The 22,271-nt window shown below is 37.9% G+C and overlaps 2 protein-coding genes across 5 annotated transcripts in view; both read left to right on the top strand.

Annotated features, from left to right (window-relative positions):
- The window catches only part of LOC107309034 (macrophage mannose receptor 1-like), a 31,918-nt gene extending 28,505 nt beyond the window's left edge, over positions 1-3,413 (top strand). For all 3 annotated transcript variants that reach the window (XM_015853446.2, XM_015853445.2, XM_015853447.2), the window contains 4 exons: positions 89-205; positions 712-873; positions 1,702-1,731; positions 2,880-3,413. In XM_015853446.2, coding sequence (XP_015708932.1) covers positions 89-205; positions 712-873; positions 1,702-1,731; positions 2,880-3,025 — 455 coding nt within the window. In that variant the 3' untranslated portion in view covers positions 3,026-3,413. The remainder of the gene's footprint in view (positions 1-88; positions 206-711; positions 874-1,701; positions 1,732-2,879) is intronic.
- A 3,081-nt stretch (positions 3,414-6,494) lies between these two features.
- Positions 6,495-22,271, top strand: part of LOC107309035 (macrophage mannose receptor 1-like) — a 31,930-nt gene continuing 16,153 nt past the window's right edge. For both annotated transcript variants that reach the window (XM_015853449.2, XM_015853448.2), the window contains exons 1-15: positions 6,495-6,669; positions 8,891-9,052; positions 9,716-9,829; positions 10,815-10,961; positions 11,837-12,019; positions 12,947-13,101; positions 14,282-14,392; positions 15,534-15,649; positions 16,458-16,606; positions 17,452-17,651; positions 18,898-19,025; positions 19,938-20,025; positions 20,625-20,769; positions 21,952-21,987; positions 22,086-22,255. In XM_015853449.2, the coding sequence (XP_015708935.1) occupies positions 6,603-6,669; positions 8,891-9,052; positions 9,716-9,829; positions 10,815-10,961; positions 11,837-12,019; positions 12,947-13,101; positions 14,282-14,392; positions 15,534-15,649; positions 16,458-16,606; positions 17,452-17,651; positions 18,898-19,025; positions 19,938-20,025; positions 20,625-20,769; positions 21,952-21,987; positions 22,086-22,255 (1,971 nt within the window). In that variant the 5' untranslated portion in view covers positions 6,495-6,602. The remainder of the gene's footprint in view (positions 6,670-8,890; positions 9,053-9,715; positions 9,830-10,814; positions 10,962-11,836; positions 12,020-12,946; positions 13,102-14,281; positions 14,393-15,533; positions 15,650-16,457; positions 16,607-17,451; positions 17,652-18,897; positions 19,026-19,937; positions 20,026-20,624; positions 20,770-21,951; positions 21,988-22,085; positions 22,256-22,271) is intronic.

The raw sequence follows: 22,271 nt of genomic DNA, 5'->3' as shown, positions 1-22,271 counted from the left end.
AGTTATCATTTTTACAGCCTTAGAAGAGGAGATCATTCCAGCAGTTGCTTGCCTAGATTGTGGTCATATGCTTGTTAATGCTTTTCAGGTGCTACACTGGTTTCAGTAGAAAATGAGGATGAATCTGATTTTCTGATCCATACAATACAGCTACTTGGAAACAAAGTAGGAGGCTTCTGGATAGGACTTTACAGAAATGTGGATGGTAATATCTTTCAATAATTTATTTATGAGGCATTTTTATCTATTCTGCCTTTTTATGATGTCTGTTTTCAGATATATGAACTCACAGTGGATGATGCTTGAATTTTAGCAGTTGCTCTATTTTAATATTTAATCCTGTGGTGCTACTTTTGAAATATGGACAACTTTAACAATTTCCAGAACTCAAATGCTTAATGTTTTTATTTTATTTATTTATTTATTTATTTATTTATTTATTAAGTTGTAATTTTAAGGAATTCTACTCTGGCATTTCTCATTGTCTATAGCCATTCTGGATACCAATTAATGTAATACAGTTATCCCTGTAGTAATCCTCTGCAGTTTTATTGTAGCATTTCTGCCGTTCTTCAATGATCTTCCAGTAAGAAAAAATGACACTTCTATTAAAAAATGGGCTACTATGACATCTTTGAAGTAATTTTCTGAGGTATTGAAACATCTGTGTGGTACGTTTTAAAATTTATTACTGTGTATATTTCTCTTTAGACCAGTGGTTGTGGCTGGATAATGCTGCAATGGACTTTGTCAACTGGGAAGAGAAAGAGTCTAATGAGAAGCACCACTGTGTGGAAATGACTGCACCATCTGGTTACTGGGACAATGCTGATTGCTCTTCTGAAAAAGGATTTATCTGCAAGAAAACCAAAGGTAAACCTTAGAAACAGAGGTCATCTCTTTACTACTAACTGTCATACCCTTAAATCATTAGTCTGGAAATTATATCTGATGGTATGATTTGACATATCCCACTTTTCCAGATATCTGTGATAGTTTTAGCAGCAATGTCTGCTCTCATAAGGAAATATGGTAAAATCCTGTATATGCTCTAGGTTGGGAATGAGACTTTCAGAAAAATTTTAAATATCTAACGAGGATTCTTGTGCATACTTCTTGTGCATAACAGCAGCCTCCTGCTAAATATGGGGACATTAGAATACACTGTGTGAAATTAATCTCTAGTGTTGTCAATCTTGTTTTTAGTAAACTAATCATAGTATCATAGTATCATAGTCGGGTTGGAAGGGACCTTAGAGATCATCGAGTCCAACCCCCCGGGATTCGAGCCTCTGTGTAGCAGAGCGGCACTTCTACCACTTGCGCCACAGGGGGGATTTGAACCCAGGGCCTCCGGTGATGCAACGCGGCATTCCTACCACTTGCGCCACCGGGGCACACAAATAATATTTGAAGTAAAATGTGAAAATATTTTTGATTGAAGACTTTTAAGTCACAATTTGGATTTCAGTAGAGAGTAAAAAAATAAATCTTTTAATGAATATTATAGTTTGATAAGACTAGGTAGGAAGATGAAACTAGCAGATTATTTTTGCCTTACTTATGGCACCCTTTATTTAATTAATCTGACTAATGTAATAGTAATACTTCATGTTTTTTGATCCTGAATAATTTTAGAGAAATAATCAAACATGAATTGTAATGAAGTGTTTTGTTATTTCTCTCTGATATTTGTTGAAGTTGAACCAAGTGGGAGTCCTCCAAAGAAAGGTAAGAGCTTTCCTAAGAAAACTGATGAGAGCCTAAATAGGAAAACAAACAAACAAACAAACAACAACAACAACAACAAAACTTAAAATGAATTTTCCCTTGTCCGCTTTTAGAGAATCTCCTGCTGGCAGTCACTGAGATGAATAATTGTAAATCACTCACGAGAACCTCATGCTGCCTAATACAGGCACATGAGTGCTTGGGTGGTCTTGGCTGGCTGAACTGCTGCAGGGCTAATGCAGATCTGACAAGCTCATCAGTGACCCAGCTAGAGACAGAGAAGAGAGACACAGAGAACAGCAACTTGGCTGCAAAAACCTGTGTAGATGTCTATGCAACTTGCTTCCACAAGAATCATTGCAAACAAGTAGATAGAAGAATTAATTTCCAAATAATTAGCATCCCGAAGCTACATATAAAGCATGACCTAACTAAATAAATCAAAACTGTGGCTTTCAAGATCTGCTCTCTGTTGTCATAATGTCTTCAGAGTCTTTTGTTTCCCATTTCCTCGGTAGGGCACTGGGAGATATTGCAGTTTCCTCCATATTTTCCCTGCATAACAATAGCACCATGCTGGGGGAACAAGGAAATTTCCTCTCCCAGACCCTGAACATTCTGAAAGTTAACAAGATGATGCAAGACTGTTGTTTCCATATTGATTCACTGACTTATAAAGGACTATGCATACAGGTGGAGATGAGGACTGAGGAGGTTCTCTAGCCAGTGTTGATCAATGAGTAAGAAACTTCAGTGTGGCTCCTTATGGAAACAGAATATTGTCTTTAATTTAATTTCCTAGTCAGCTCTATTCATCACATAATTCAAAGCAGAAGAAAGCCATGAAATGAAAGTGACTAGTCATAGAGCTCAGAAGTCCAATAGTGAACAAATCATAGATAGATACATTACTCACTAAATTCTTATGCATGCTTTGACAGCTAGCTTTGTATATCACTAACTCAGATCCACTGAAACCTCAATAGCTTTAGCAAACGGGATCTGGCTATTGATCAGCAATGTTTCAGAGCTCAGATTTGCTCTGAACAGACTGAGTCTACTCAGGAGAGAGAACAGTTTGGGTTTTGTGTTTTATGTGTAATAAAAGAAATACTAAGATTTCTCATAGTAATATGCATTCATTTCAGACAAGCAAAGGAATGAAGAGACTCATCCACCTGTTCATCCCTCTGTTTGGCCTCTCTTTTTCTTGGCCATTCTCAGTCTTCTTGGAGCAGGTGTGTTGATCTACTTCTACAAGAGAAAAAGGCAAAACCAACTATCAAGAGATTAAAGGACTTCTAAATGATGTATTGGTTCACTAAGGAATTGGTGAGAATGGGTTCTGTGGCACAAGCTAATTCAAAGGAAGAAGCTTCTTGCTGAAACTGAAGGATGTACCTGATAAATGTCTCTAGCAATTTTAAATCAAATCCTTTTTCTCATTTTGCAATATTTTTGTTTCTTTTGTATTTTTGTATCTTTTGTACCATGCATATTTTACAAGAGCCCTAGCAAAGATGGTAATGTAAATAGCTCATCAAGAAAAAAGAAACATACTGGAAAAAATGATGGCAACTTACGAGAATAAATGTTCAGTAAAATGTGATTGCTATTAAAAACTGTGTTGCTGTAGCTATGCAAATAATTGAAAAAACAATAAAAATTTACAACTGCTCAGATTCTTTGCAATTGTGAACTCCTTTTGCCTCATAAACTTTGCTCATGGTTTTGTAATTTTTGCTATTGGTATTCCACGTCATAACATCATGTGGAGCACAGAGAAGAAGAACTACACATCCCAGAGGACCTCACACTCGGAGAGGGAAACGCGTCATGGAAGTGATGCTTGCTTTCTCTCTCACTGCCTGGGAGTGAGTGTGGGTGTGCTTCCAAGCCGTGGCACCTTCAGTTTCAAAGTAGGCTTCTCGGTCTTCGGAAAACCTCTCTCTCTCTTTCCCTTTTATTTTACTTGGCTTATTAGCCTCAATTTCAATTAGATTGTAATTAGTAAAATAAGTTTTCCTCCTTAGATTGTTGCCGCTTCTCTGTTTGTTTCCTTGAGCCCAGCTCCCATCTCCCTACCCCTTTCTTTTTTTCCCTTCCTATCGTCTGGGAGCCAGGGGGAACAGGAGCCTACTGCCCCTCCCCGTCACAGACATAGATTGATCTAGATAACACCGTGACAATCTGTCCACCTGTACTATTGTTCCTTGTAGCTGCATATCGCATTTATCTGAAAAAATGGAGCTGCATATACTTGTTTCATATAACTTTGGGATATAAAACTGTAGTGGAAATGCTGTCATGATTTCAACCAGTGATTGAGTATCTGGTGGGAAGGCAAGGCCAATTCAGGGTTGATCAGGTGCAAGCAATGCCAGGATCCACCCCTTCCCAAACCTCATTTAAGAGTTGGCAGTGGAGGTTAGAGTATCTCATTAGGATATCTCTGCCTACCTGAAGTCCTTACTGGCCTTCTGAAGGTAACCAGCTTCTTTCTTTTATTTCTCTGCCTACTGATGTCAAATCTAAGCAAGGTCTCACTTGCTGCAGTTTAAGACTGCTGCTTTGTCATCTTGTTATGCTTTCTGTCACATTATGGAAACCTTGCTCATTTTCATTTTCTTCCATGGAAAATACTATTCATACCTATACTTACATACATATGTATATATAAATATGTATATATATGTATATATATAACTCAGCTGTATTTATTTTTTCAGTCTACTAATGTGGTTGTCAAATGCAATATATTTTGTTCTGAAGACCAGTTTATTTTACAGGATAGAGCCATTCTTTTTCCCCACTCATAGTGGCAAGCACTGGTTGCTAAAGTCTGTCTCTTGGAAGCATCACAATATTAAAAAAACTGCTATTTTAAAAAATGGTAACGCTTAAAGTACTGCTTCAGCAGGCAAAGAACACCAGGACAGTCGTTATTACTACTTGCTAGTAAACCTGCATGCAGCAGAAAACCGAAGCCAAGCTATTGCCTGGAACTGTCCCTCAAAGGCACCAGAAGTGCTTGCATCTGAGCAGTGACTTCTTTTATTAAGAGGCTTCTCTCTTCTTTGTATTCACCTTAAACAAGCGCCAACTTGCCATATTTAAATGCAAGTAAAAGGAACTGAAAGTTGAGAAATGCAGCAGGAAACTGTATGATGTTGGTGCTCAGTCGAGTTAGAGAGCTCTCTTAGTTTCTTGTAGCATCAGGGTAGTCCTCTTTATTGTGTTTCACATACATGTTATATACCATTCACTTACAAGCAAGACATTCCTGTTCCTCAAACAGTTCTTCTAATCAGTTAATTCGTCCCAGCTTCTCCCAAACAACATTGATAAAGGATGAAAGGTTCCTTAAGAATAACAGGATTAACAATGCATATCAATGGAGCCTCCTGTCCAGCCTTAGAAGCAAACTGCTTGCTCTTGTCTCACAGTCTGGTCTTCCAGGGTTTCACAGTGATAAGGTCTACCAAAGAGTCTGATAAGCTCTTTATTGACTTGCTCACAGTTAAATCTACCCCCACAGTATGACACCTCCTGAACACTGCCAGGGACGGTGACTCCACCACCTCCCTGAGCAGCCATTCCAGTGCCTGACCACTCTCTGAGAGAAAAAGTTTTATCTTATGCCTAATCTAAACCTCCTATGGTACAACTTGTGGCCATTTCATCAGGACTTGTTTGTTGCCTGGGAGAAGAGGCCAAACCCCATCTCATCACAGCCTCCCTTCAGGAAGCTGTAGAGTGTAATGAGGTCTCCCCTGAGCCTCCTCTTCTCCAGACCAAACAATCCCAGCTCCCTTAGTCACTCCTCATAAGACTTGTGCTCCAGACCTCTCACCAATTTTGTTGCCCTTCTCTGGTCATATTCAAGGGTCTTGGTGTCTTTCTTGTAGTGAGGAGCCCAAAACCAAACACAGTACCTGAGGTGTGGCCTCACCAGTGCTGAGTACAGGAGGATGATTACCTCCCTGCTCCTTCTGGCCATGTTATTTCTAATGCAAGCCAGGATGCTCTTGGCATGAATGAAGTTCATTTCTCTTTATTATTTTCTAGACAGTGAGACCAAAGTTTTTTTATCATAAATAAAACCAACCGTTTAACACAGTGGTGAGTCTAGCCTCTGGCACAAGTAAAATGTAGTATGCAGAACACTGATCCCAAAATGATAGTAACCAGCATCAATTCCTCAGTTAACTTTTAGCCTGCCTCTGTGTCTGTGCTGATCTTCCCCCATCACCCTTCAGCCCTGGGGAGCTGAAACCCCACAAGCATCCTTTTACTGGAGGCAACCTGAGGCCCACTTGGGCCAGAGTGTGGGAGAAGAGGGGACCAGGTAGAAATTGTGCTCTCTAGGTACTTCCCCTCTCTCACATTTTTCATTTTGTGGGTTTCAAAACCCACATGTGGTTTTATCCAGTGACGTCAATTTCCTTTTTTTTGCTGTGATGCCTGACAGCTTTGCTCTTGTGTGCATTGCTGACCCTAAGCTCACTTTGAATCTCTACTGCATAGTTATTAAACAGTTTATTGAACTCCTAGTTTAACTTAAAGCAAAGATAATTATTCCTCCTATGGTGTTCTACTTCGGCATATAGACCCTACTTATCGCTTTTTTCAGGTATTTTTGGTCACAACTTTGAATTTAACTGATGCTAATTTTGGAAGGAACTTGCTTTGTCAAAGAGACTGATGTTTCCTGCATGCGATCTAGCTATTCCAACTGTCACATGACAGGATATGGTCTTATTCAGATAACATCAGCACTATGACAGAGAGAAGAATCTGTCACTATCCTCACTCAGAAGGCTTTTATACAATACTTTTGTTAGAGGAATGAAAGGAAAATATAATTTGCAATGACTCTTGCCAGTTTCTTGGTTTTCCTTTGCCTTGTGAGTGGTACATTTCAATTGCAGTCTCTGGGTAAGTTTCCTGCTGATTTTGTATTAAATTAGGTATGAAAATATTTTTCCTTGAGCAGTTTTAATGGACAGACTGTTTGTATTATATTATCAGACTTGATATGTGATATAAAGAACATGTTATTCCTATAGCTCCCAGTTTACAGAATGAAAGAGGAGAGTTGTGCAGAAGTTGAGGGAAAAGAAGGAATTAAGAGCAGGATAAACTGGTGTTTCTTTCTGTGAATGTGCAAGTTAGACGGTACTGTAAGGGAGGGCAATGGAAGGTGGGGTAGCAAAGAGTTCTCTCTACTTACTCTCCCCATTATCTCCAAAGTGCAATGAACAGTTATAGAGTTTTAGAGCCATACATTCCTGTTAGCTGTAGTGATGACTGTCACTACCTGACCTGTATTCCTTTTGGTCAGCCTTTTTGTTTTGTTTTGCTTTATTTCATTTTGTATGGATTTTATGTTTGTTTTTTTAAAAAAAGATGGAATAATGAAGTGAATCTACTGAGCTGCACAGAGTACTACATTGCAGTAAGCTCCTTCTTGTGTGAGATCTTCTCAGGGCTTTTGTGCCTTCAGGAACCACAGCTTATCATTACAGGGCAAAATCAGATTTTCCTACAAGGTTTACATACCAGACTCTGAACACAACATTTAAAGCTCAAACCATGCTAATACACCACTTTATTTATAATTTCTAGGTGCAAAAATTATATATAATAGTTATAAAATTGAAAAGATAGTATGACTTCTCAATTTAGATAGGAAAATGGATTGGTAAATAGCTCTATTAAGTCCTCATTTAATGTTCTCAGAAAACAATCTATTGATCCATCAGTGAGGTTTGTTATCAGCTACAATGTGCAAATCCTTGTCAATGTACAAATAAACAAGTGAATATAATCTGTCTGAACATTAGTCCCAGAGGGAAAGGAAAAATAATCTCTGGAGCCTGGCTCAGCCCAGTCAAGTCCTGTCAAACCTGCTACAGGTGGCTGCTTTTCCTCAAGGACCAGAGAACTGAAAAAGGCTCCTTCCTACATGTCTTATCTGTGTGACTTAAGTGCATGGCATGACCAGACTGATTCTGGACTGTTTCCAAAATTATCATTACTTTTTATACCTCCTTTAGGTCAATTCTCATTTACACTGCTACACACTGTTGCTTCTTGTTTTCCTTTAACCTCCATTTTTCTATCTTGCTCTTGTTTCTTCCTACCAGCCTCCATAACATGCTGCTGCTACAATAATCTTCATCTCCCATCTTTGTAGCAAATGTACACTTGGGATTCCCCCACTTCTGGACAGGTGTCCACACTGTTGTGTTTTCCTTGCCAACTGCTTTCCCAACAGCATTGCAGTTTCACAAGGCTTTATGAGTTGTTCTGCAAACAAAGATTGCAGCTGATCTGTGCACTGGTGTTACACAGACTATTTTTATAGCTCCTTGGTGGTACCAGAGGCCAGGTTCAGCAACTTTGAACAAGCTACTTCTCTTGCTGATGAGCTAAGTGGGAGTTATTTCTCCAGAGTTTCCAGGGCTGTAGTTCAACTGCAGGTTTGCTTTCTTCTGAGTTTATCCAGAAATTACTTTTTTAATATATAGTTGTGCTTGGTTTATGTAGTATTACTATCCCTTTTGTGAATTAAAAACAAGTACCGAGTAATATGGGGTATCATCTCACTTCATTCTAAAAACAAATTTAAAAGAAAGTTATATATATATATATACACACACACACACACACATACATATACATATATGCATATATGTATGTATGTGTATGTATATATATGTGTGAATATATATAGAAGTACATTTTTAAATGGGTGATTGATCCAATTTCAAACTTTCTGGTGCTTTAGATTTGATCATAGAATCATTAAAGTTGGAAAAGGCCACTAGGATCATTTAGTCCAACCATCGACCCATCCCCACCATACCTACTAACCACATCCCTCAGTGCCACATCTACATCTACATGTCTTTTGAACTCTTCCAAGGATGCTCCACCACCCCTCTGGGCAGCCTGTGCCACTGCCTCATTGCTCTTTTAGATTATTTTTTTCCTAATATCCAACCTGAATCTTCCCTGGTGCAATTTACGACCATGACCTCTTGTACATATGGTTGATGCCGTGCGTTCTTATAGTGCATTGTTATGTACTACATTTTCTTTTAGCTGATGCAATGCCAGCATCCTAACTGTAGCACTCTTTCACTTCCTTCAGATGACACAGAGAAATTTTGGACAGAAGATGCTTCTACTGGTGTACTCTATCAAATAAACTCAGAATCAGCTCTAACATGGCATCAAGCAAGGAAAAGCTGTCAGGATCAAAATGCAGAACTATTAAGCATCACGGAGATACATGAGCAAGAATATGTAGGAGGTAAAAGAATAGAAAATAAGACCATAAGATCTACTGGGGAATTGTGCTGTTCTAGAGCTTTAGAGTATGCAGTTGTTTGCCTTGTCTCTTGGCTCAGTGAAGATGAGTGGTTCACTAGGAGCCACAAAGAAGGTGCTCTGAACAGCTCTTCCATTAGCTGGTATTTTTTGGGGACTGCTCCTGAAGTAGTACAGGGAGGAAAGTGGACCCATTCCAGTACTGTATTCCAGGTAGGGTCTGCTATGTCTGTGGCCTGCTTCAGTTGGAGGATTCCCTCTGCTCGCCTTACCTACTGGTATGCTCATTTCCAATCAGGACTAAAGTCTAGTCCTCAAATTTACCTCTTTTCTCTGTGCTTCAAGGACTATTGTTAATAATATAGGGGTTATAAATGGGTACATATGATGAATAAAGTGTTATTGAAATAGTGAAATCAGATGCTGATTTGCCATTATTAATAGCAATAGGAGATCTCTTCTATCTTTACAATTATTCATTCACACATCTTAATATTTAAACCTGCTCACTTCATTAATGTGAAAAGCAGTATTTGTGGGCAGGTTTAAACCAAGAAAAGTAAATTACTTTTGACTTTATTTCTTTTACATGAGCTAGCTAATAATGAGAATAGGAAGGCACCACTGACTTTCTTTTCTAATTTAGAGCTAATTAAAAAATTCAGTTTTGCATTATGGATTGGATTGAATGCTTTGAATTTCAACAGCGGATGGCAATGGGCTGGGGGCAGTCCTTTCAGATATTTAAACTGGGCTCCAGGTAAGAACAGCATTTACTTTATAATCTTGGAATGGATTCTGATATTAATTAATTAATTAAACTATCCCAGCTGCTTCTATTTCAGGAAAGCCTGTGCTAATTTACAATAGCCAAAGACCTTTTGTTTTTTTCTCATAAGCAAAGAGCTTATTTATGAATGGAGAGTCTCTTTTGATGTGATGTTAAAACTTGCAGATCTGAGATCAGAATGTTACCACAGTGTTATTCAAGAGTATAAATTTAAATAAAATGTTCAAAAAGTAGCAAAATATTTAGAAAATAATGGCACTATGTTGTCTGGAGAAATTCTAAATATTATGGAGAGACTTAGAGAGTGAGCCTATAATTTTTCAATACTGTATGCAGAACTGCATGGATTGATGTGTAGGAAAAGAGACTGGGGAGTTCATGGTGCACCTCAAATATGGGCAGTGGGAAAGCCCAGAGAGGAGGGAAAGAAGCCCAGAGTGGTGGCAGAGGTGTGTGGTGTGCTGTTGCCAGGGCAATGAGAGCAGCAGGCTGGGTGTAGGAAGTGATTACCACTCAGCAATAAGTCTTGTCCCCTTGTTCACCTTCTGGTTCTTCAGCAATGGCAGGTCTGGTAACAGGTAACCACTTTTCCTTTAAGAGGCTCTTCTACAACAAAACAGAAAAAAAAGAAAACATGTTTTATAAGAAAAAAGAACAGCAAAATTCTTGAGACATGCTAGAATGATTGTTCTGACTACAAGCACCAATGAATCAGGAAAAGAACTAGAATGTTCCCCATAACATCCTGTGACAAAATCTAGTCATTTATCTCACTCAATGTATATGATGCAAAAGCAGCACCCTGCAAATTACAACAGCCATTATCCTGTGGGAGGGCTTCTTCATATCAAGCACTGAAAAAATCACAATAAGACAACAGTTCTACTGATTATGCAATCTATTCATTGATCTTTTTGTATGTATCTGTTGTGAGAATCTGTTTTCTCTCTCAAAGGAAGTCCATTCCCAGCTCCTGGGAAAATCTGTGGCACAATGAATCCCAGACAGAATGCTAAATGGGAAAACGAAGCATGCAACCAGAGATTTGGCTACATCTGTAAAAAAAGAAAAGTCAGTTCCAAATTTGATAATATAACCAAAGGTATGTATAGTATGTATAGAAAGAAAGATTTTTCTCTGATTTTCAGAGAATGCAATCCCCAGTTTACCAAAGATGAGGGAATGTAACATTTTTTAACCAAGATTTCCAAAAGCAAAGCTATATGTGTACACACAGGCTTTTACACATGAGAGGACAAAGATGTAATATAGTTATCATCCATAGGAGAATATTGTTATTTTGTTCCATCATTCTATTATTCATTATTATTCATTTTACCAAAACTGATAGAAGCAGCTCTGTCACAGTAACCAGTGATAGCAATCACATTAGTGTACAAATAGTAGGAAGTTATGGTTCTCCTTTGCTATGAATGAACAATTACAAGGATTGATTTTTGTATTGATATATATCAATATAAAAAAACCCTCTACAATAATGTGCAACTGAATGAGTTCACATGTGCAGAGCAGTAGGAGCAGCTGCATTCACACAGGCTGTGTTTCATCTGTTGCCTACCAAGACGTAAGATTTCAAAGACACATCAGTGTAGCTATGGACATGCCCCATACAGGAGGGATCTGCCAGAGGCTGTTGTCTGGGAATGTTATAGAAACTGCTTTTATAGCAGTAAGAGAAGAGACAGATCTCTGCCTTGGTCTCTCTTGTCTGGAGTAAAAATTAAAATTGCAATGTGGGTGTTCTTATTGGTGCTTTACTTGACACTGAAAGACTAATCTTTCTTATCTTATTTTTTACATTCAGCAAACTGTGCCTTAATGACATTTGCTTCTTATTTGACAATATTTGCATTTCTACCTGCAACTTTGTGTTTATTCACATAGTACTACTTCTTGCAAAGAATGCTTATTTTACTCTTTATAAAATTGCTCTGAAAATTTGTGCTTCTGTTTCAGAGGAAATGAGACATATTAAATGTGCAGAACATTGGTGGCCATATGCAGGCCACTGCTACAGCATTCAAAGAGAATTCAAAACATGGAAGGATGCTCTGACTTCATGTAAGGGGCAGGGTGGAGACTTGGCCAGTGTCCACAACATCGCTGAGTACAGCTTTCTTGTGTCACAGCTTGGTTACAGTGAGTATATAAGTGGGCCTCTATTTTGTTTGGCACATCTGCAATACAAAAGCTGGGCTTCATTAAATATTAATGCTTTCTCTGAAATATCACAAGCTGAACTTATGGTGTTGCCAGCTGTTGTTGCTGCTGCATAAACATAAGCATATATTTATTAAGAAACAATCTACATTTTAAAGTTTTTTCAAATGTGAAAAAGTCTTATTCCCAACAAAATTAGATAACAGGATTCCCACATAAAAATCTCTAATGCTTGCAGTTTTTGTGCTTTTCTTTTTCTTTCTTTCTTTTTTTTTTTTTTTAACGTCTCTATAGTTCCAGAATTGAGTTTCAAATCTGAAAGAAATTTAACTTCCAGCTGAGAGTAAAACCTCTTGTTCAGGTTAATCTCTCATTATATGTCCTTCTAAGAAAACAATGCTTTTTCATTTCTGACTTTCCTTAGCACTGTCACAACCAGTCCTGGCACTTGTCTCTCATGCTGGACTTGGTGACCACTCCTGACATACCCTCTAAGGACTCCCAGTTAAGGAAATGTATTGGCAAATGTCTTTGTACCTTGTACTCCATCTCATCTCCTGATCAGTGGGGCACACTGAGACACTCACTGCTTTATATCCATGCTGGGGTTATTTTGTTGTTCTAAGTCACAGGTGCTCAGTTTGCAAAAAAATTCTGTCAGCCATAAGGAGCCATATGTTTATTAATTTCAGGGATTTATCAGTGGCATGTGAAGCCTCTTGTCTACTAATCAAATCATTCCTTACTATAGATCTGAACAGAAACCAGCATTTTGATTAGAGAATGAAGACCATCTCTTGTGCACCACATCCCAACTTCTATCTGCCCCTGTTTGTTCTGGATTTGAAATTTTTTTCCATATTACATAGCAGACAATAAGCAAATTTTTCTCTTTCCATGCTTCAGAGCCAACAGAAGAGCTATGGCTGGGCCTGAATGACTTGAAGAATCATTTCTACTTCGAGTGGAGTGATGGGACCCCTGTGACATTCACCACATGGCAGCGCAGACAACCCACCTACAGAAACGATCTAGAGGACTGTGTTGTTATGAAGGGGCAGGTAACACTGTCAGCCATTTTATTAAAGTGCAAACTAATAACTGCCTCTGACTGAAATCATGTGGCACCATCTATTTATTCAGGAGTCTTTTATATCTTATCTTAGAAACAAATTTGATATCAACCAGATGAGTGGAGAGGCACCACAATTCTAATGCTACCTTTTGAAATTTCTTTCTTTGTGTAAAGCCAGATAATGAGTTTTATATTAGAATTTACTTCTATTCCATTGGTTAAACAATGAAAAATAGTTGTAGGTCTGGAGAGAAAGGAAGATGAACTAGTAATATGTTATATGGTTATCAAAGCGTCTGTTGACATACCTTGTTTTCCAGCCTGGTAGACCATTAAGTTCATCTATATCATTTCATTGGGGCATGAAGACCTGGCACTAGCGCATAGTTCTCCTCTGTAATGTAATAAGGGCAGCAACACATAGCTGCCAAATAACCTAATCTAACGCCCCATATACTTTATTTTCTTGCCATCATGATTGTTTGGGTTTTTATATTCATTTACACAGATATGCATACACATATACAAAGTATCATGAAAAAAAACCCACAAAACAACAAACACAAAAAAATTTGAAAATGCACAACTGATATGTTGTAGAACAATATTTATGTCTGTCAGTATTAGACGTTAATAGAATTAATCCTTAAGCACATTTCATGGATAAAAAGCTCTTATTTCATTTTTATTTTTTTGATATAATTCCTTCTCTAATAGAAACCAGTTATTTTCAGTCTTCTCCTTGATGGATGAAATAATTGGATGTACTGTGACACATTTAGGTGTACATTACTTCTATTTCACTGATCTCTTTGCCATAAGCATAATGAAATATTACCACTATAAATGCATACCCATTAGGCCTGGATAAGATGTGTTTTACTAACTCTCTCATGAAATAGGTCATTGTAATAGCCAATAATGCTGAGACTTCAAAATCTATTTCATTTTGTTCTTTCATCTCAAAACAGCATCAAATGAACCTCAAACCATTCCTCAAATGTCTCTCTCTTTTTTTTTTTTTCATTTTAAGAAATCTCCACCAACAATCCTGTAGTCTCTTTGTGTTACATACTTCAATAGATCTTGTAGAAGAAGGAAAATTGTTTTCTTATGCTTATAAATACCCCTATTTTTCCATTTGTTTATTCTCTCTGCTTTTCTAGGATGGGTACTGGGCAACTGAAATTTGTGATAAGCAACTTGGTTACATCTGTAAAAAGAAGCCATCATCACAATCTCCTGAGGAAAAGATCAAGGACCCAGGCTGCCAGGAAGTAAATGCTGTATCATAAGTGATTTATGTTGGGGAAAATGAACATGAATTATTTTACTTGCTCTTCATACCTTTAGAGACTTGGTGTTTGTTTCTTTGAGAAAACCTAGTCTTTTCCCACAAACAAACTATTAAGATATGCATACACGTCATTTCTTGCACCGAAATTACTCAAGAATGTGAATAATCACTTACCTGTAAATGAATACTTCCTCCCCTCTCACTCCCAGGTGTTCCACCTTTTAACAAAATCAGATATATATTTCACACCAGTTCATTACTGTTCTATTTATACTCGTAGCCAAACATGCAAAATTGCCTCAAGCCACTTTGTTCTGTCTCTCAGATCTGCTACTTAAAAGTTTTCACAGCATAGTCTTTACTGTATTGCAAGAACTCTAAAAGAAACAAAATAATTTCCAACATGAGAAGACCAGGTTTTCAATACAAAAAAGTACCATATTACTTCTGACTGATCACTTAGTTGGTCTTTTAGTGATATCAGTGGGTTATTTCTTCCAAATTTCACCTTTTTAGACAATCATTAAATCTACTCTAGTCAGCATCAATCTCTCTAACAACAGAAAGAAGCAGAGGTGAGTTTCCTCCTTTCCACCTACACCCCAGACAAGCAGTGGTTATGTTCCTCTTGGCTCACAGTCTACTTGCCATCCTTCCAAGGGTGGCAGGCACAGCTTTGAGGAGCTGTGCTTATACAAAAATTAATTTCAGAGCTGGAATACTTTTGTATTTCATCATGTCAGATCCTGCAGTTAGGGAATGTGTGGCCACAGCTCCCCCTGATTGAATAACTGCCTTATTATGGTGATGTTTGCATCACAGCCTTATGCAGAACTGGAACGTGATAGCATAGTCACTATTTTTTGTGAAAATTCACGTACACATAAAAGAAATGAAGAGTTTAATGTCATCCTATAAGTAAAAAGGCCTTTTGTAGGAGAAAATGAAACAAAAAAAATCATAGCTTTTGTTTATTAACTAATTTGCCTAATATCATCTTGTTTCCAATCCCTGCAGCAACAAATTAAATATCAGTTATTGACATATAAAAGGGTAGAGCTAATTTCTATATTGCGATATCTTTAAAGTTCATGTTAAGGCCATCCTTTTCTTCTTTGCAGGGTTGGAAAAGATATGGTTTTCACTGTTATTTAGTGGGTACTGCGCTTGTCACATTCTCAGATGCAAATAAGACATGCGAACAGAGCAATGCTTATCTAGCTACAGTGGAAACCAGGTAGGAAATTATCATTCTTCTACTTCGAAAATAGTACTTCTAATTCAGAAACCTTTAAAATTTGTCCCTTTCTTTGAAAGCTTTGGAAAGCACTTTAGTAATACCTAAGCTGTTCATAAGAAAGAAAAAAGACTTAATGTTTAAGAATTTCTATTTAATTAGAATTTTTTCAAATTTTGGAGGTCCTTGAGTTTTGCTTTCTCTTAGTTTTAAGTTTCTAATCTATGACGCCTCTATTTTATTTTCTTTTGGAAATTGGTTACTACTGTTTTCCTTTATTTACTGAGTAGTGTTATCTCTTAAATGCAGAAAATAAGAGAAAAAAATTCATAAGAATCTTCTACACCAAGTTCTGAACAAATATATGAATTCTCCCAGTACATTTCTACCGTAACCAGAATGTATTATGTGTTATGGCACCTACCTCCATCTTGAATGGGCTTTGCACTTCATGGCCTCTGAGGAACACAATTGCTTTCATAGGCAGTGTGTAGCAAATTTGGCTGCAGCTTAGTCCTCATCTGCTGGTAGATTCCAAGCATCACAAATTGTGACGATTGCGGTGGAGATTTTGTGATTTTTGACATTTCACAGAACCAGGTAGAAAGGAGAGGATGCCTTCAGCTGAAAGGAGAAAGTTGTCCCTCACTAAGTTCTTTCAACCACACTAAAGCTTGCTGAGATTTTGCTTGAACTTGTCTGAGGACTTGTTCCCTTGGGGTCATACTAGAATGGTAGATTTATTTGTACCAATTGGATCAGCAGTGGAAGGCAATGTGCTGTGTTTGAACACTGTTTTCCACCCCAGGAATGAGCAAGCCTTCCTCATTAGTCTGACTGGGCTGAGGTCTGAAAAGTATTTCTGGCTTGGCCTCTCTGACACAGAAGAACAAGGGATGTTCAGGTGGACCAGTGGTGAAACTCCTTCCTTCACACACTGGAATTCAGGAATGCCAGGTAAGTTCTAAATCAGTTCAACCACTGTAATCAGTGTGGCTGAAATTCAAGCAGATTTCTATCCCCTAGTACTGGAAATAAGAGAAGGTATTTTTGAATTTACACCTGTAGGTTACGAACATCAACAAACCTTGCGTTTGGCTCTAGTGTAAAGCACATCCACAGCAGAGTGTCAGCTGCTCTGTAACTCAGTTACATCATATAGAAACATATTTTTATGGGCTACACTGAATACCATACTGTATAGGATTTTACAAGTTCCATAGTTTCACTTTATTTATTTATTTTTTAAAAAATATTTTTAACACCTGTTAACAGCAGCTCATCACTTTGAGGAAAATGATAATGGTCAGGATATGGGACCCACAGGTGAGAAACAGAGTGCAGATGTTCAGCTGTTCTGCATTTCAGCAAAAGGTGACTGGAGGCTCTTGTCTTCACAGTTGCAAGTTATGTGTTGAAACAAACTTGTTGTACTTGATATCACCCTTCCTGAAATTGAATTACCTGGATTCTGAGAACTGAGAAGGAGTTGACAGGCCATCTGTTACAAATGATAATAAAATCAAGTGCTATGTACCCTGTGATTTCCCTGGGGAGGGAAGATATGGAACGTTTGTATCCTAGATCTGCAATCTCCAGTTTTAGGAAAAGTGTGTCTCTGAGGTTCATTGACCCCTATTTATGCTGTGGCCAGAGATATTCAGAATAATTTCATAACCACAGTGGCTCTAAATCTGCGTAATATGGAGCTTTATATCATAATTTTGTATGAATACAAAGATCTAATTTCCTAGAGAGCAATTAGACTTTGATTTTGTTCATTTCTTTTATATATCCCAAAGGAAAAGAGCAAGGCTGTGTCGCCATGGGAACTGGAGCTGGTGCTGGATTATGGGATGTCATTAGCTGCCAGGAGACAGCAAATTTCCTTTGCAAGCAGTTGGCAGTGGAAGTGCCTCCACTGGCTCTTCCTGCCCAGGTCTCTGCAGCCACCTGTGCCCAGGGCTGGGATGGAGCCCCACAGGCAGACTCCTGCTTCAAGGTCAGTGCATGGCTGCTCTGCCAGCCTGAGTGCCTGCCATGAAGGGACCCAAGTGCTGGGCATTTTTGGAGAATTATCTCCTCTAGGAAATTGAAGTGCAAAAAAACCCACGTGAGACAGCTACATCAAATATAACAAAACACAACAATGCTAGAGCTTACAGCAATGAAAATGGGAAGCTAAAAATGAGCTTCATTTTACTGAAATGAGAGGTGAGAACCTCACCACGTTTATCTACTTCCAAGAATTTGGGACTTCAGACAAGCGTAGTACTAAATCTCAAGAGCTGGCTGTGTCACTTGAATAAAAAAATGTCTCCTAAGGGAGATGATGGTGGGCGTCTGGCCCCTTGTCAGCCTTCTTTCACTGAACATTTGATATTTTTAGTGATACTTTTAGACCCAGATTTAGATTGCCACTGGTGACACTTCAGCAACTAAAAGCTTTGTGTGTTCTCTGGTTCAAGTTAAAAGTGTCTCCTTTCTGAAAAGAAAAGGTAAAGAGAAAGCAAAATAAGTGAAGAAAATGTCAATAATATGGAACATTGTTCTTTCAAGTCTTTATGTAAGTATCCTTCCCTTTTTTCTCCAGAGATTCTGCCTGCTGGAAGGTCTCATGATTTTAGACTTCTGTTTACAAGGGCATCAAATTTTATGTCACACCAGTTAATTGTTGCTACTCTCATTTTTGATTTTTTTTTTTCCCATGTATCTGCTTGCTGCTTATCCTTGCCCCAAAATGTCAAGCATCATTTTTCAAGATGTGTACTTCATATTAGGTTGCAGAGCTTGCAGAGCTGTATAAAACCTCTTCCTCAGCCTGCATCAGCACCTTTCAAAATGTCTGTCTCCATCCATATTATCTTTCCTGTTTCAACATATTGATTTACCTGCCTCCCATTTCTCAATAATCTCCTGCTTTCTACTGCAAAATGGTAAGACTAGTCAATGTTATTTTTCTTTGAGCTCTTCACTGTTCAAAGCTCTAATTAAGCTATAAACCACTGTGACACATTTTGTTCTTCTCTGAAACCTAGGCTAATCTTTCCTTACTATTTTAAAAGAGAAGTGAAAAGGTAGTTACAGTCTACACTACTAATGTCTAATATTACAGGTCTTGACATATGTTGTCTTAGTTACAAAGGGTTGCTGGAATAATACTGATCTCAATTACATTGGCAATCATATTATTACATCAAACTTTGTATACTATATTTAGTAACTTATCACAATTTTTTTCTCAATAGTTCTTTGTGAGGGATAAAAACTTAAAGAAGAATTGGTTCGAAGCTGAAGAATTCTGTAGAGAAATAGGAGGAAATCTGGTCACAATCAATTCAAAAGAAGATCAAACTTTAATATGGCAGTTAGCATTGTGAGTACTTGCACAATCATTCTTTTTCATATTAATGTTATGCTAAATAATAAGATATATTGGGAGCTGAGTAATTAAAAAAATAAAAATGATAAACTTTAAAACAAAATAGAAAACTTTCATTTGGCAAAATCACATTGAATTGTATTTTAAATATATATTTCAACTTGAATATTTCAAAGTAGTTTTGAAACTGAAGTTTTTATCGCAGTTTCTCATTAAGGCTGTTCTCCAGATCTGATCAGCTCTGTATGTGTGAACCCCCTCTTCCAAAAGGGAGATGTTAAAATGTTCAGCTCTAGTTGTGTGGGTTTTTTTAATGGCTGAGATTCATATTCTAATACATACATTCAAATAGAACACAAACACAATAACACCCTTGAGTGATGTAGGAATTATTAGCCTATAAATTGAAGACTCCTCAAATCAAATGAATTAATTTTCATTTATTTATTTTAACATGGTAGATGCCACTTTGCGCACAAGTGCCATCACAAGAATGGAGGTGGGTGCCATGGAGGAAGTCAGAGAAGCTGAAAAGAAATTACTTTGTTTTCCATTTATTAGATTGTATGATAGCTCTCTATTAATGGTTTACTTTTAGCAAAAGCTTTTACTATGAACTCTTGCTACAAGTAGGAACTGTACTTCAGCCACAGGCATGGGACCTGAGCTAGTACCGTGCCACTGCTTCTCCTCCAAATTAACTCCAACGTGTCCCATGCCAGTACAGAGCATTGGGATCTCCATGTCAAAGTGTGAGCATTGGGAACTCCATGTCAAAGAGTGCAGTTGATGAGCCTGGCTGTGGGCTAAGGAGTAGCTCCCACTTCAGATGTGACTCAAAGCTGCATGTTTTTATTCTTTCCAGAATTTATATGGCTCCTCTTCTTTTTGTATTGTTTCTTTCAGGGAAAAAGGACTGCAAACTCAGGGTTTCTGGATTGGTTTGTTTTTCTTAAATCCTGATGAAGGATTTACCTGGATTGATGGTTCTCCTGTGAGTAATTATTTGCTGGATTTTTTTTTTCTTGTTTTTGTTTTGTTTTCCCCTCTAGCTGTGAAGATTTTCACAGTTTTAGTGCTTTTTTCCAATCTCTTTAAACTCCAGCTGTTGCAGGGCAGCACTTCTCCAATCAGATGAACAGCTGCAGCAATTGTCTCAGCAATGGCACTGTCTCAGCACTCTGAGGGAAGCACATTACTCATCTCCATGCTCATCACTAGCACCATGCTATATTCCATCTTCCACTGCACGTGCCCTTAGATCTTCATCACACCTTTGCCTGGGCCCTGCTGTGTGACAGCCTGGGGAAGTCAGCTCACCATCTCTTACAGAGTCAGACAAATGTCACTCCCTCCATGCATCCATTTTTCCTCCATGCTTTCTAGAAAGTGTAATTTTTTCACCTCTGAGAAGTGATGAATAGTAAACATACCGGTAGGACCTCCCCAGCCCTCTCAGAGCTGTCAGAGCTCCTTTCAATTGCATAAATGATCTGCTTGGGCTGATAAGACCCTGACACTGTGTGACAAAAAAACTCAATTACTTCCACTTCGTTCAAAGCTCGTAGTGAATGAGATGTGTTTCCCACACAGGTAACTTATAAGAACTGGGATGAAGGCGAACCTAATAATGCTGAAGGAATTGAACATTGTGTTATGTTTATTAGATCACCTCAAATGCGCTGGAATGACTTGTACTGTGAACATTTGCTTAATTGGATTTGTGAAACTAAAAAAGGTATGACTACTTCACCGTTTAATTGGACTGATAAGGACTGACAAGCACAAGTTCAAAAACAAATAGTATGGATTTCAGTACGTTTACAAGAAGAAAGATAGGGGGAATTTTTCATTGTAAAACTAGACAGGTGAAGGTAACCTTTAAAGCAAGAAGAACAAATTGAGATATTTCAGTTGTACTCAGATGCTGAAAGTTGAAGAACTTACTTTATCTCGGGCTTTATCTCTTTTACCTGTGGGTTGAATAAATTTGAAAGGCAAAGATACTTATCTTCTTAGCAAGATAAGGAGATTTTATCTACTTTTATCTCCTCCTTGTCTTTCTATCTTCTACAGGCTCATATAGGAGACCTGAAGATGCAGGAGACTGAGTTCCCTAGGCTAAAGATAAAACAAAAGCTTTGGTTCCGATCGTGAGGCAGATAAAGGGAACCAAAGAGAGAGTTAAGTTGCTATAGGAAGTAGGATATTGAAAAGCTGATTAAAAAATAGAGTTACTGTAGGAAGGACTCCTATATCCACTTTAAAAGCTCCCAGAAGTAAAAAGGAAGATGGATGCACATGGGGAGCTAGTGAGAGGAAGGATAGGGAGGGGAAAGGAGAAGCAGCTGTGCAAACAGCACTGAGTATATCTAATGGACCTCTGCCAACAAATAGTGAGAAACGCACCACCATTGAAAAATTACTTACCTGAATAGGAAGAGTCCCTGTTCCATTGTGGGTAGACTAGATGTTTCCACATACTGGCAGAATACTGCTGCTCAGCAGCGCATCCTGTGCAGCCTTACAGATGTACTGAAATTGCTGTGCTGCACAGAGGCTTCATGAGATGCTCAGGAGGAGTTCACAAATTGTGGCAGAAGCATTCTGATCAGTTTATCTTGACCCTAGATGATCTCTCAGTAGTAAATAAATAAATAAATAAAGAATATTTTTTTTTTTTAAAAAAAAAGGAAATAATTAGACCTTGTTACAATGTATATGGATTAGATGAGATCCTCATGAGAGGGGCGATAGTCAGAAGTTAATTACCTCATTTTTTTTAACATACAACATCATTATCTAGCCTGGTGCGCCTGGAGATCTGTGTAATGTTACATAAATCAAATATATCTGTTTTTGATTTTGTTTGTTTCTTTTGTGTTTGGAATCTTGCTCATAATGATGTTTTATTTTACAGGTACGCTGCTAAAACCTGAACCAAACAACAAAGATGGTAGGTTTTTTTTCTTCTTTCAGTAGAAGTCTTACTGTATAGTTTTTGAACTTTGTACAGACAAGATGTGGTGTCAAATATGTTTTTTTGCCCTCCAGAATATCAAGCTGTACAAAATTCTGATGGCTGGATTATATACGAAGACAAGCAGTACTATTTCAGCACAGAAAGTGTCCCTATGGAAAAAGCACGGAAAATTTGCCAGAGGAACTTTGCAGATCTCGTTGTCATTGAGAATGAAAATGAAAGACGATTTATATGGAAATATGTAAGCACTGAACCTA

Source organism: Coturnix japonica, chromosome 2, assembly GCF_001577835.2.
Source record: "Coturnix japonica isolate 7356 chromosome 2, Coturnix japonica 2.1, whole genome shotgun sequence".
Classification (NCBI taxonomy): Eukaryota; Metazoa; Chordata; class Aves; order Galliformes; family Phasianidae; genus Coturnix; species Coturnix japonica.
This window is presented reverse-complemented; position numbering and strand designations above follow the sequence as displayed.